This window comes from Talpa occidentalis, unplaced genomic scaffold (genome assembly GCF_014898055.3).
Source record: "Talpa occidentalis isolate TD23 unplaced genomic scaffold, MPIMG_talOcc4v2.1 talOcc4.14, whole genome shotgun sequence".
Classification (NCBI taxonomy): domain Eukaryota; kingdom Metazoa; phylum Chordata; class Mammalia; order Eulipotyphla; family Talpidae; genus Talpa; species Talpa occidentalis.
The window spans coordinates 18689800-18705609 of NW_023601433.1; the positions used below are offsets into that span (position 1 = coordinate 18689800).

The 15810-nt window shown below is 39.6% G+C and overlaps 1 protein-coding gene across 1 annotated transcript in view; it reads right to left on the minus strand.

Annotated features, from left to right (window-relative positions):
• Window positions 1-13579, minus strand: part of ANKRD26 (ankyrin repeat domain containing 26) — a 142921-nt gene extending 129342 nt beyond the window's left edge. The window contains exon 1 of the mRNA XM_054694824.1: window positions 13512-13579. Within this exon, the coding sequence (XP_054550799.1) occupies window positions 13512-13516 (5 nt within the window). The 5' untranslated portion in view covers window positions 13517-13579. The remainder of the gene's footprint in view (window positions 1-13511) is intronic.
• Window positions 13580-15810: the final 2231 nt, after the last annotated feature.

The following is a 15810-nucleotide window of genomic DNA, read 5'->3' on the forward strand; positions in this document are numbered from 1 at the left end:
CTATGAACCAGAGACACTCTTTGGGGCTAGGTGGCGGGGTAAGAAGAGTTTTGGGTCAAAATAAGGGGGTTGTAATTGTATGGGGAATATAAAAATAAAATTTAAATAAAAAAATAAAAACAAGTAAAAAACACAGATACCTCAACCTGGAGTTTTAAAGGTAACTGATTATGAGGAGAATCACAAGTGTACAAACTGCCTCCAAAGAGTTCTTTTGGCCTGTAATGCTAAATCTCTGTGAAAGTGGTACTAACACTCAGAATTCAATGCGTACTTACAAGAGGAACTTATATGTGATATTTTCCCAGAAAGTAAAATAGTGGGTATCTGAATCCTGAGTTTTAAAGAGTCACTAATTATGAGAAGAATTACATGTGCTGAAACTACCCCCCAAAGAGTGCTTTTGGCAAATAAAGCTGAATCTCTCTGAAAACTGCACTAACTCTCAGAGTTCCAAGTCCAGTGACATGAGCAACTTATCTGTGATTTTTTTCCCCCGAAAGTAAGTAAAATACACATATATCACACTTCAGATTTTAAGAATCTGGGAATGAGAAATATCAAGAGTGTTCAGTCTGCCTCAAAGGGTGCTTTATCCGAAAAGGTTGAAAAGCACTGAAAACATACACTACACTATGAAAGTTCATTGTCTAGTTGAAAGAGGAAATTATAAGTGATTTTTCTCCAGAAATTAAGTAAAACACAGATATCTCACTTTGGTGTTTTATGAGTCTCTAACTATAAAAAAAAACACTAGTGCTGAAAATGTCTCTAAAGAGAGCTTTAGGGCGAAAATGGTGAAAAGCATTGAAAATATGCAGTAACTCTGAAAGTTCAATGTCTAGTTGAAAGAGGTACTTATATGTTACTTTTCTTGAGAAAATTATTAAAATACAGGGCCTCCCTGATGGCGCTAGGGGTTAAGACACAACCTATGAGGCTATCAGCAGCCACTGCAGTGCATGTTCGATCCCTGGCCAGGGAGCTTTCCACATGGCACAGCAGACCTCTTCTGACTCACCTGCTGCTCCTCTCAGCAGTGTATTTCAATCTGCCTGTTCCGTTCCCCACTCTGTCTCTGGTGAATCCTCTCACCACCACCCCCAAACCTCTGGCCTGTACCCCAGTTCTTGTATGCATAAATAAATCTTAAAAATAAAATTATAATTAAATTAAAAGTAAATACACAGATTTCTTACTTCGGTGTTTTCAGACAGTCTATGCTTGAGAATCAACACTATTGCTTAAAATGCCTCCAAGGAGCACTTTAGGGCAAAATGGTGGAAAAACACCAAAAATATGCACTAACTCTGAAATTTAAATGTCTAGTTGAAAGAGGTACTTATATGTTACTTTTCTCAACAAATGAGTAAAATACACAGAAATCTTACCTTGTTGTTTTAGAAGTCCTAGGTATGAGAAAAATCGCTAGTGCTCCAACTGTCTCCAAAGAGTGCTTTTGGGTGATAATGGTGACTCACTCTAAAAAAATGCACTAAATTATGAAATTTCAATGTGTAGTTGCAAAAGTTCTAGGTGATTTTTCCTTCTATGTGATGTTTTCTCCAAAAATTAAGACAAACACATAGGTATGTGACTTTGGTGTTTTATGAGTTTCTAGGTATGGCAAAAAGCACTGGTACTCAAAAAGCCTCCACAGATCTCCCTGAACATCCCTAACACGACATGTTCAGGGAGTAGTTGAAAGAAATACATGTGTTTTTTCTAAAGAGAATGCTCAAAATCACTGAAAATATGCACTAACTCTGTACCTTTAAGTTTTATTTGAAAAACGTACTTGCATGTTATCTTTCTCCAGAAATTAAGTGAAATATACAGATAACTCACCTCTGTGTTATACCAGTCATTAGGTATGAGAAAAATTACTTGTGCTACAATTGCCTCCAAAGAGTGTTTTTGGACAATAAACCTGAGCCACTGTGAAAATATGCACTAACTCTCCAACTTCAAGTTTAAGTGAAAATGTTCCTTTTATGTGATTTTTCTCCAGAAAGTAATTTATATACACACATATCTCACTTCAGTGTTTTGAGAGTCTCTAAGTATGCGAAAAAACACTGATGTTCAAAATGCCTCCAAAGAGCTCTTGTGGGTGAAAATGCTGTAAAAGGCTGAAAATATGCACTAACTTTGAAATTACAAGGTTTAGTTGAAAGAGATTCATATATGTTACTTTTTTACAGAAAGTAGAAATATACACATGTCTCATCTCGGCATTTTACCAGTCACTAAGTATGAGAAAAATCACTTGTGCTCCAAATGTCTCCAGAATGCTTTTGAGTGAAATACTGACAAACACCGAAGAAATGCACTAACTCAGATGTTCAGGGATCAGTTGAAAGAGTTACATATATGTGATTTTTCTCAAGAAAATGTAAAATCTCACATGCATCTCACTTCTGTGTTCTTTCTTTCTCCAGGTGTGATAAAAATCACATGTGCTCTAAAGGCCTTAAAGGGTGTTTTTGGGGAAAATGCTGACAAACACTGAAAAAAAATGACCTTACATGGGATGTTCAGGGAGTAGTTGAAAGAGTTACATATATGTGATTTTTCTCAAGAGAATGAGTAAAACGCTCATACACCTCACTTCTGTATTCCTCCAGTCTTCAGGTGTGACCCAAAACACTTGTGCTCCAAAGCCCTCCAAAGAGTGCTTTTGGGGGAAAATGCACAAACACTGAAAAAATGCACTAAATTGGGATGTTCAGGGAGTAGTTAAAAGAGTTACCTATATGGGATTTTTCTCAAGAAAATGAAAAAAAAAAATAACACACATGCATCTCACTTCTGTGTTCTTCCTGTCTCCAGGTATGATAAAAATCTCTTGTGCTCCTAAGCCCTCCAAAGAGTGTGTTTTGGGGAAAATGCTGACAAGCAATGAAAAAAATGTGCCCACTCAGGCCTCTCTGGTGGTGCAGCGGTTGAGCGCTGGGTTTCCAAGCTGCCTGCAGCTTCTGCAGCGCCGATTCGATCCCTGGCTGCTCCCTGGCCACTGGAGGAGGGTCCCACATGGCACGCAGACTGCTCCTGCCACCCGCTGCTCCCCTCAGCAGTGTGCTTCGGTCCTTCTGCCTGCTCTGCTCCACGCTCTGGCTCTGGTGAATTCTCTCACCCTCCCGTGCTTCTGACTGTACCCAGTGCATGCATGCATGCATGCATGCATAAATAAATAAATAAATCTTAAAAAAATATGCGCCCACTCAATGTCAGTGTTTAGTTGAAAGAGAGAATGTAAATTACAAAGATATCTCATATCTTTTTTTGTCATTCTCTTGTTATGAGAAAAAACAATTGTGTTCCAAATACCTACAAAGAGTACTTTTGGGTGACATGCTGAATCACACTGAAAACATCTACTAACTCTGTAAGTTCAATGTGTAGTTGAAAAAGTTACTTGTATGTTATATTTCTCAAGAAAGTAAGTAAAATACACAGATATGTAACTTGTGTGTTTTAGCATTCTCTTGTGAGAAAAAACACAGGGCCTCCAAAACTAAGAGTGATTTTGGGCAAAAAAGTTGTTTCTCTAAGAAAACCTGTTCTCACTCTGAGAGTTCAATGTTAGTTGAAAGAGTTACTTGTATGACTTTTTTCTCAAGAAATTAAGTAAAATATATAGATTTCTCAATTTTGTATTTTAACATTCTCTTTTGTAAGAAAAAAATACCTGTACTCCAAGAGCTTTCAAAGAGTGTTTTTGGGTGAAAATGCTGTTTCACTCTGAAAACATGCACTAACTGTAAAAGTCAGTGTTTAGTTGAAAGAGTTACTTGTGTGTTACTCTTCTCAAGAAAAAAGAAGTGAAGGGCCTCCCTTGTGGCTCAAGGGGTTAAGACACAACCTTTGAAGCTGTCTGCAGTCACTGCAGCACAAGTTCAAGCCCCAACCAGGGAGCTACCCACATGCACAGCAAACCTCTCCTGACTTGCCTGCTGCACCCCTCAGCAGTGTATTTCAGTCAATCTGCCTGTTCTGTTCCCCACTTTGTCTCTGGTGAATCCTCTCACTGCCCCCATGCCTCTGGCCTGCACCCCAGTTCTTGTATGCATAAATAAATAAATCTTTGGGAAAAAGGTAAAATACAAAGATAACTCATATGTGTATTTTAATATTCTCTTATTATGAGAACAAACACTTGTGCTCCAAATGCCTCCAAACAGTGCTTTTGAGCCACAATGCTGAATCACACTGAAAACATGCTCTAACTCTGAAAGTTCAATGTTTAGTTGAAAGTGTCACTGGTATGTTACTTTCTCAAAAAATTGTGTAACTACACAGATAGGTCACTTCTCAGTTTTAACATTCTTTTCTTATGAGGAAAAATAGTTGTACTCTAAAAACCTCCAAGGTGTACTTTTGGATGACAATGCTGAATCACGCTGAAAACATGCACCAACTCTAAAAGCCAATGTTTAGTTAAAAGAGTAACTTGTACATTACTCTTCTCAAGAAAGTAAGTAAAATACACAGATATCTCACTTCTATGTTTTTACATTCTATTGTTATGAGAAAAAAATTTCAGTTCCAAATGCCTTCCAAGAGTGCTTTTTGGCAAAATTTTGAATCACTCAGAAAACATGCACTAGAGACCGGGCACGCAGGGAGTGCGTCTTGCATCGCCATTTTAGAACAGGGACATTTCTTCAGTAAAGATTGCTTGAAACCAGCAGAAGGCTCCCGGAGGAGCCAGAGGTGAGCTGGGAAGTTTGCCCATGCCAGGCCCCTTCTGGCCTGCAGTCCCAGCCCAGAGGGGGAGCAGGAACCCACTGCCGGGTGGCCTGGGCACGCAGGGAGTGTGTCCCTGCATTGCCACTTTAGAACAGGGATATTTCTTCAGTAAACACTGCTTGAAACTGGCAGAAGGCTCCAGGAGGAGCCAGAGGTGAGCTGGGAAGTTCACCACGCCAGGACCCTTCTGGCCTACAGTCCCAGCCCAGAGGGGGAGCGGGAGCCCACCGCCGGGGCAGACCAGGTGCGCAGGGAGTGCGTCTTGCATCGCCATTTTAGAACAGGGACATTTCTTCAGTAAAGACTGCTTGAAACCAGCTGAAGTCTCCCAGAGGAGCCAGAGGTGAGCTGGGAAGTTCACCAAAGATGCCGGCCAGTAACAGCAACACAGTGTCCCAATGCATATGGCAAATTAGTAAACAGACAATAGGGAGTAGAAAAACCACATGCAACCCAGAAACTCCTCAGGAAAAAAAGCACACCACAAAAAGAAATCCACCCACCAGATTGCAACGACAGTAACTTGGAAGAACTTCTGAGCCTTCCAGAAAGAGAATTTAAAATTGCAACGATTAAAAAACTGACAGAAGTCATAAAGAAATACAATGATAAGGGAAAAATAATCAACGGTCAGAAGAATGAAATTGAGTCCCTAAAGAGGGAAGTAAAAGAAATGCAGGAGATCAAAGAATTAATGGAGGCGCTAATGAACTCTGGGCAAAGCAATGAAAGCAGTATAGATGAAATGGACGAACAAATAAGTACTCTTGAAGACACAGAAATAAAAAGAACCAAAACAGAAAAGGAAAGAGAAGTACGAAGGAAAAAGAACTAAGAAAGACTCCGGGAACTATCTGACTCCATGAGGAAAGGAAATATAAGAGTTATAGGAATCCCAGAAGGAGAGGAGAGAGATGTAGGAACAGAGAAAATCTTCAAGGAGATAATTGAAGAGAACATCCCAAACGTGAAGAAGGAGCTGAAAATTGATATACAAGAAGCAAGAAGAACACCAAACTTCCACGACAAAAGGAAAAATACAGCAAGATACATAATAGTAAAGCTCCCAAGAATCCAGGACAAGGAAAAAATAATGAAGCTGACAAGAGGGAAGAAACAGATAACATTCAAAGGAAAACCAATCAGACTGACATCAGATTTCTCCGAAGAAACACTACAGGCAAAGAGAGAGTGGAGGGACATAGTCAACAGACTCCAAGAAAACAGATGCCAACCAAGAATACTCTATCCTGCAAAGCTCTCCTTCCTCTATGAAGAAAGAATAAGGACCTTCCCAGACAAACAGAAACTCTGGAATTTCATTATGACTAAACCCCCACTCCAAAAAATACTACAAGGAGTCCTAAAGCCAGAACCTCAGAGGGACAAATAACAATGAAAGAAGGCCAAAAAAAGTTATTAAAAGAATAAATAAATAAAATCAAAGGAAAGACAAACACAATGGCAAATACAGATGCTAACATATCAATATTAACTCTAAATGTAAATGGACTAAACTCTTCAATAAAAAGACACAGAGTCACAGGCTGGATTAAGAAACAAAACCCAACCTTTTGCTGTCTCCAGGAAACACATCTAGCTACAAAAGATAAAAATAGACTCAAAGTGAAAGGATGGAAAACAATCCTACAAGCAAATGGACCAAAAAAGAAAGCAGGAACAGCTGTACTTATATCAGATAAAACAGATTTCAAACTCAAAAAGATAAAAAGAGACCCCAATGGTCACTACATTATGATCAAGGGGACAATAATTCAAGAAGAAATAACACTCATTAACATATATTCACCAAACGAAGGAGCACCAAAATATATCAGAAAACTGTTGTTATCTCTGAAAACAGACATCAGAGAAAACATATACGTAGTGGGAGACTTCACACACCACCATCAACAATGGATAGATCAACGAGACAAAAAATAAGTAAAAACACTAAAGCTCTAAATAAGGATCTAGAGCGCTTGGGCTTAACAGACATCTATAGAACACTAAACCCAAAAAAATCTGGGTATACATTTTTCTCATGCACACACGGATCTTTCTCAAGGATCAATCACATACTGGGACGTCAGAAAAGATGGCTGGTATGATTTCAGTCTTGGTGTATCTGTTGGTGTTTGTCTTGTGTCCCAGGCATCAAACTAGAAATAAATCATAAAAAGAAGGCAAGGAACTCTCCTACCTCATGGAGATTGAAAACCACACTTCTGGAAGACCACTGGACTAATGAGAAGATCAAAGAAGAAATTTAAAAAATTCTTTGAATTGAATGACAAGGAGGACACAAACCCCTAGCCAGGGTCACAAAGGAAAAAAAGGGAGAAAGCACAAATTAACAGGATCATAAATGAAAGAGGAGAAATCACAACGGACACAGCAGAAATCAAAAGAATAATCAGTAACTACTATGAACAGTTATGTGGAAACAAGTTCAACAATCTAGAGGAGATGGACAAATTCCTACAATTCTACAATCAAACAAAGCTACATAAAGTAGAAATAGAACACCTAAACAGACCAATTACAAGCAGCGAAATTGAAATGGTAATCAAAAACCTCCCCAAAAACAAAAGCCCAGGACCTGATGGATTTACAAATGAATTCTACCTAGCATTTAGAAATGAATTAGTGCCTATCCTTCACAAATTCTTCCAAAAAATTGAGAAGGAAGGGATAATACCAAACATGTTCTATGAAGCCAACATTACACTAATACCAAAACCAATCAAGGACAACACAAAAAAGGAAAACTACAGACCAATTTCCCTAATGAACACTGATGCAAAAATCCTCAATAAAATTTTAGCTATCAGAATCCAATAATGTATCCATAAGATAATTCACCACGACCAAGTAGGATTCATTCCAGGGACACAAGGATTGTTCAACATCTGAAAATCAATCAACGTTATCCAACATATCAACAAAAAAATATAAAAAACATATGATAATATCAATAGATGCTGAGAAAGCTTTCAACAAAGTGCAACACCCATTCATGATAAAAGCCCTTGAAATTCTTGGGATACAAGGAACATACCTCAACATCATAAAGGCCATCTATGACAAGCCAACAGCCAGTATCATTCTCAATGGTGAAAAGCTGAAAGCATTTCCATTAAGTTCTGGAACAAGACAAGGATGTCCACTCTCACCACTGCTTTTCAATATAATACTGGAAGTCCTAGACAGAGCAATAAGACAAGAGAAAGACATCCAAGGACTCCAAATAGGAAAAGAAGAAGTCAAACTATAAGTATTTGCAGATGATATGATAATATACATAGAGAACCCCAAAATCTCCACAGAAAAACTAATTCAACTCATCAATCAATTCAGTAAAGTGGCAGGATACAAAATCAACATGCAAAAGTCAGTAGCCTTCCTATACACAAACAATAAATCTGAAGAAGAAATAAAAAAAAAAAAACATCCCTTTTATTATCGAAACAAAAAAAATCAAATACTTTGGAATAAATCTAATAAAAGAGGTAAAGGACCTATATGAAGAAAACTATAAAACACTGTTAATAGAAATAGAAGAAGACACAAAGAAATGGAAAGACATCCCCTGCTCATGGATTGGAAGAATAAACATTATTAAAATGGCCATCCTACCAAAAGCAATATACAGATTCAATGCTATACCAATAAAAATGTCAATGTCATTCCTCAAAGAAATAGAACAATTATTGATGAAATTCATTTGGAATCACCAAAACCCCGATTAGCCAAAGTTCTTCTGAAAAAAAGAGAATGGAATGGAGGCATCACACGCCCAAACTTCAGACTACACTACAAAGCCATAATCATCAAAACTGCATGGTATTGGAACAAGAACAGACGCACAGACCAATGGAATAAAATAGAAAATCCAGAAATAAACCCACAGATTTATGGTCATCTAATCTTTGACAAAGGAGCAAAGACTATGCATCGGAGCAAAGAAAATTTGTTCAATAAATGGTGCTGGGAAAACTGGGTCGCTACATGCAAAAGAATGAAGCATGACTACTACCTCACACCATACACAAAAACCAACTCAAAATGGATTAAAGAACTAGACATAAGACATAAGACCTGAAACCATAAAATACAGAGAAGGAAATATAGGCAAAACACTACATGATATGCACATCAAAGACATCTTTACAGACACATCATCAAAGCAGTGATAGTGAAGGCAAAGATAAACAGCTGGGACTACATCAAATTAAAGAGCTTCTCCACAGCAAAAGAAACAATAACCCAAACAAAGAGAAACCCCTCCGACTGGGAGAACATTTTTGCACACAACACTAATGATAAAGGACTGATCACAAAAATCTACAAAGAGCTGATGAGACTCAACATAAACAAAGAAAATAGTCCAGTCAAAAAATGGGCAGAAGAGCTAAAAAGAAACTTCTTCAAAGAGGAAATGCAAATGGCCAACAGGCATATGAAAAAATGTTCAACATCACTTGTAATCAGGGAAATGCAAATCAAAACTACCATGAGATACCATCTTACACCAGTGAGAATGGCACATATTAAAAAAACTAGCAACAACAAATGTTGGCGAGGGTGTGGAGAAAAAGGAACTCTCCTGCACTGTTGGTGGGAGTGCAAACTGGTCCAAACACTATGGAGAGCTCTGTGGAGATTTCTTGACCTACTAAACATAGAGCTTCCATATGATCCAGCAATTCCACTCCTAGGTATTTACCCAAAGGACACAGTAACATCAATTCCAAAGAGCACCTGCACCCCTATGTTTATAGCAGCACTGTTTACAATAGCTAAGCTTTGGAAACAACCCAAATGCCCAAAAATAGATGACTGGATCAAGAAGATGTGGTACATATACACCATGGAATATTACTCAGCATTCAAAAAAGATAAACACATGCAATTTGCAGCAACATGGATGGTACTGGAAGGGATCATGCTCAGTGAAATAAGCCAGAAAGAAAAAGAAAAATACTGGATGGTCTCACTCATAGCAGGAATCTACAAAACTTAAATAAGGGACCAGGAAAAAGAATAACTGTAAGAAAGTAGAAATCAAAATCAACAAACACCTATGAACCAGAGACACTCTATGGCAGGGGTGGGGGCGGGGAGGGGAGGGATTGGGGTCAAAATAAGGTGAATGCAATTGTATGGGGAATATAAAAATTAAATTTATAATAAAAATAAAATTTACTATAAAAAATAAAAAAAAAGAAAACATGCACTAACTCTGAAAGTCAATGTTCAGTTGAAACAGTTACTTGTACATTACTTTTCTCAAGAAAGTCAGTAAAATACACACATATTTCACTTGTTTTTTTTAGTATTGTCTTCTTGTAAGAAAAAACACATGTGCTCCAAATGACTCCAAAGAGTGTTTGTTTAAAGAGTTACTTCTATATTACTTTTCTCAAGAAAGTAAGTGAAATACAAAGACATCTCACATCTGTTTTTTACATTCTCTTGTTATGAGAATAAACACTTGTGCTCCAAATGCCTCCAAAGAGTGTTTTTTGGTAAAAATGCTGAATCACACTGGAAAAAATGCACTGCTCTGAAAGTCAATGATGAGCTATTTTTATGTTATTTTTCTCAAGAAAGTAAGTAAAATGCACAGATATCTCACTTGTGTGTATCAGCATTCTCTTGTTGTGAGCAAAAACACTTGTGCTCAAAATTACTGCTAAAGTGCTTTTGAGCACAAGAGGTGTTTTTTCCGAAGAAAACCTGTCTAACTCTGAAAGTTCAATATTTCATTGAAATAATTACTTGTTTGTTACTTTTCTCAGGAAAGGAAGTGAAATACACAGATATCTCACTTGTGTGTTTTTACATTTTCTTGTTATGAGAAAAAAAAGTTTTTGTTCCAAATACCTCCAAAGAGTGCTGTTGGGTCAAGAGGTGTTTTTCAAAGAAAACCTGTTCTAACTCTGAAAGTTCAATATTTAGCTGAAAAACGTCCTTTTATGTTACTCTTCTCATCTGCAATCTACAGACAGGTGGTCTCCAGGAAGCTTTCAGTTTGTGTCAAACCAGATGCCTCCCTAAATGTTCTCTTGGGTGTCATGACAGGATTAACTGTTTTCAGCAGCTTGCTGACAGTTGGAACCCATAGCAGCTGGCTTCCTCTGGACAGAACAAATTTGAAACAAGCTGTAAAGCCTTTATTGTATCTGTGTCAGTTCAAGCCCAGTGTCTGCGACTGTCCTGTTGTACCATTAAGAGGTCCACATGACCATCTTGTGGTGTCCAGGCGGGGTTCCAGAGCTGGCGACCCTGGTTTCCAAGCCAGGGTTTCTAAGCAGTGACCACAGCGGGCAGCAGGAACCTGCCCAGTGCTTTGCAAATGTGGGTATCAGAGTAGGACTTTGCTCCATGCTTGGCCCTCACCTCCCCTGAGCCTTTCCCCTTGGCCCCACTGTCATTCTCCTCCTCAGGCTGCAGGGGCACCACCATCACCACAAAATGGTGCTGTGCTCCTGCCTTCGGTCCAGCAGCTTCTCCTTCCTAGGCCCTTTCCCTTGGCCCACAGATGTTCCCAGCAGGCCATACCCTTGGCCTTTCATGGTGTTTTGGGGACAGCAATGTGGGGAGACGCCTGTTGGAAATTTTCGGGAACCAGTTGGTGTGGGGACCATCAGGGCCAAGGAAAAAGAAGCTGCTGGGACAGAGCAGATGATGGAGGAGTTGTGTATGCTGCCTCTTGCCTGGGGGTTCAGAGTGGATATGGGGCCAAAGCCAACAAGAATGAGCCCCCATGGCTCATGACCCTTCCCTCTCCCTAACCTCCCCACACACACACCAAAAGCTGACAGAGAAGGAAGGGAACCCAAGCCAAGGGCCAGCAAGAAGGAGAACACAATGGTGGCCAAAGGCAATGAGCATGGAGTGCAGATGGGAATTAGGGTGGTGGTGGTGGGGATATATGTGTGTCAAAGCCTTGCAGAATATGGCTGGATGGAGCAAAATGGCCCAAGGAAGAGCTGACTCCTAAAGAGCTGAATCCTGGACACTTGCTCAATCCTGAGAGAATATATGTAATAGTAGAAGTAGTAATTCCATGTTTGGGAAGTGACTTTGAACACAAATAACAATATTTATTTGTGAAAATGTTCCCCATGAGAAAATGTTCCCTGGCACTTTATTACAGTAACAAATGATTGGAAACAATCTAAATGAAAACCCCAGGAAACTGTCCAATATATCTCACATATACATAAAATGTTACAATGTTCAATGAAGAAAGTGGAATATAAAATTCTAGATATTGTTATTCCAGTTTGGATAGAAAATATTAATGCAATAATCTAGTGTGAATGTAGAATAGAGTGGGAAAATTACTGGGTATTAAGTGGAATACTATATAGCAGTGAAAACATGAGGCTCTAGCTACAGCCAAACCTGTGGATCATCTTGCCCATATTGTTGCATGAAAGAGTCTAGATAGAAAATGAACATAATAGAATTTAATTATATTTTAAATACCAGACAAAATGAAAATCATGTTTTAATTATACATTTAATAATACAGAATTATATGAGAACTTGTCATGAAAAGCAAGGGAAATAGTTACTGTAAAGGTCGCATATTGGTGCGAACTCAGAGAAGATGATGATGATATGTGATTTTATGTTTCTCCACCTAGTTAATGGGAGTTCATTTGGTGATTCTTAAACTCTACATTTATACAACCTGCCCTTATACAAGGGTGTTATAGTTCACAATTCAAAATACTGGAAATCACAAGGAAGAAAGTAAGCTAACTCATAAAAAATATTTCTCTTTTGATGAAAAATCATAGTTGGCCATTGGTCATTTTATTTCATTCGACTGTTCAAATTTTCTATAATGCATGCAGCCCTTTCTTATGATCAGAACCAGTTGACTAAAACTAATGAAAACATCATCATTGCACTCACATCCCTGATCCTTGGCAGGTGAAAAGGAACTGCTAAAATTATTTTTAAAATTAATAATTCCTTGATGGCCATAGAAAAACTACTATTAAGGATGAAATTGTGGCCTTCCTTCTAGTTAGGCAGGCGTGGGCACAGCAGCTTCATTTGGAGTGAATGTCAAATACACCTCATTGATTTTAGGCTCCTACTCATTTGCAAATCCAAATAAATATATTTTGTCTTTAAAAAAATTTAATTATAGGGATCTCCCGGTGGCGCAGCGCTTGAATGCTGGGTTGTGAAGCTGCCCGCAGCCTCTGCAGTGCCAATTCGATCCCCGGCTGCCCCCGGTCACCAGAGGAGGGTCCCACATGGCGCGCAGACCTCTTCTGCCACCCACTGCTCCCCTCAGCAGTGTGCTTCGGTCCTTCTGCCTGTTCTGCTCCCCGCTCTGGCTCTGGTGAGTTCTCTCACCCTCCCGCGCTTCTGACTGTACCCCGTGCTTGTATAAATAAATAAATAAATAAATCTTTTAAAAAAAGACTTCTCAAAAATTTAATTATAAATGTACTCTGTTTAACGCTTTATATTGTTTTGATTAAAAAAAGTGAAAATAAGACACTAACTCAAAATCCAGACCCTTCCAGCTTTCATATACAAGAGTTCTGAAAGTTGTACATACCTATGGAAAGAAAAAGGCAAAATGATGAATGGAGCAATGATGTTTCATAAAACAAAATTTGAAATAACTGAAAGATCCTTCCTCTACCTAGTTACCAAGAAACAAACAACAAAAAAGAATAGGGTAGAATAGAATGAAATTCCTGTGTTCCAAATCAACTCACCCCATGTTGACATCCTGTGGCAGACCAGCCTCAGCAAAATGTCTTGTCAGGGGTTCCTGAAAGTATGAGACGGCTTCGGCGAAAACTTAAGGGCTAAGGGAAGGGGATGAGGTAATGAGGAGACACTGACACTCGATGAGGTGCAAGTATCTTCTACCGAGGGACTCAGCAGGTCTTTATTTATTCATTTTTAGCAAGCAGAGAAATTACATCATCATGTGCAAAGCAGAAGCAATTAGCGTATTCTATCCCCATGGACTACTGGCTCCTACGGGTCTCAGCTAGACGGTAGCCTTCAAGGTTAATAGATAAAAACCCAAACCTTACACTAAAACTTATTATTTCAGCTAGACAATTACCTAAGACAGTTGACAGCCGCCAGTACACCCCTATCAGCTAAAGCCTAAGCATCAAAAGACTCTTCTATTCACATGGCCTTCAGCCGGAGTCCAGCTGCTACTCAGCTATCAGAACTTTTTCTACCTAGAAACTCCTTAACACAATTAACTTCACTTAAAAACTTTCCTAAGAAACTTCTAAAAAGCAAAAGGAGGACTTACTATAATTGTTGTGGTGGAATGCTTGTCAGGCATGTACAATAAATTGTCTTCCACTGTCAAGTGGGCCAAATTGTTTAATAACTAATTTCTAAACAGATAATTTTCCATGCCATTTCCTTGCAGTATACTGATACATAAAATTTATTGCCTAATGTACATTCTGAGAAATTTTTCTCTTTTTATGACCAAGTACAAAAAAACGAAGGGATGTTAAATCTTCAGCCTCAAGGTGTGAGGGTCTTTCGCTTCAGCCCCACCTGTGAGGCCCTTTAGCTTCGTTACCACAGTGTGGGGCCCTTTATCTTAGCTGCTTGCCAGTGTCTTATCTGGCTTTGGCATCAAGGCCCCCTGCAGCAATATCCATCCTCAGTGTCTTGCCAGACAGCACGCTTTCATTTTCTGTCTCATCCTAGAACTCCAATCCTGATTATGTTAGCAGAAATTCCACAGTCAACAAGAGAGATGGTGGCGGAAAAATATATGTTTACACATTTGTGGAAGTTCAGCATTGGTCTTACTTCTGGGCAGGTTTGCCAACCATCCAACATCAGAAGCATGCTAACTTATTTGGGTGCTAACACTTAAATTAAGAAATGAGGAAGGATGAAAAAACCTCTGGGAATAACCAGAACCATTTCAAGGAACCTTGAGAATGATAACAATGTCTACAGCAGTTTTTTTTAAAAAAGGAATTTTGTCTTTAGCTGAAAACATTTCACTCTAAATGAACTGATGTGATCCGTCAATGAAAGAACAACACAAATACAATGCAGACACCTGATACAATGTCCATCAGGGCCCTTTATTGTTTTTTACAATTGGTGACTTTCAAGGTAGCAAGGATGACAACCAATGTGTTAATCTAAAGCTCAACCCATTTGAGCAATTTTGAAATGGAATTGCACACAGACCACACAAAATCGGTATCATAACCAACATTTCCACCAAAGATTGTAAGAACACTTTCTTCCCCACTTATCTTAGAATTATTAGATAGTCACTATCTTTGGAGAAAACACAGGCTATTTACCTCTATTTCACTTTGAATTTCCACACTGCCATGATGCAGCGGGACTGTCGGGTGGGTGCACCATGAGTGAGTCCCATCCTCCCGTTAGGAGCCCCCCAAGAATTGGAGAGGAGTCCCAACCCTGGGCGTGTGGGCAGGGATTTGGGGGAGGGGATGAACCTGGTCCAGCAGGATCCAGTGGTGCAGCACCCTCTGTGCTTTCATCTGGGGAGAAAGTGAGACCCCAGAGGGAAGGCAAAGTGAGGAGTATCTCCCTGTGGGCGGCCTATGGCAGAGTTGGGGAGTAGCATTCACGAGGACTCGGGGGAGAGAGGGCTGGATGTGGAAAACTGTCAGGCTTTGGCGGGTTGCTTTATGGGCATGGAGGAGCACAGAGGTCCGGCTTCATTCATTCCTGAGCAGCCGAGTGGGTCAGAACCTGCACTGATTGGGGATCCCCAGGAGACCCATGGACACCCTGGAAACTGCCCAACACTGTGAAGTCAATGAAGACGACACACGTAGGTGGCAAGATCTTCTGTGCTCATGGCTGCCAGGATGGGGTGAAGGTGTCCAGTCCACCCAGGAGGAGGAAAGGCCAAGCCACCTGGGGTGAGCACCACCTGCCCACGTGGCCACAGAGCTGTGGGGTAAGGACGTGCAGTGTGGGGAGCAGGCACGCCAGGTAGGGAAGAGTAGGTGTGATGGAGAAAGGGCTGGAAAGAGATGA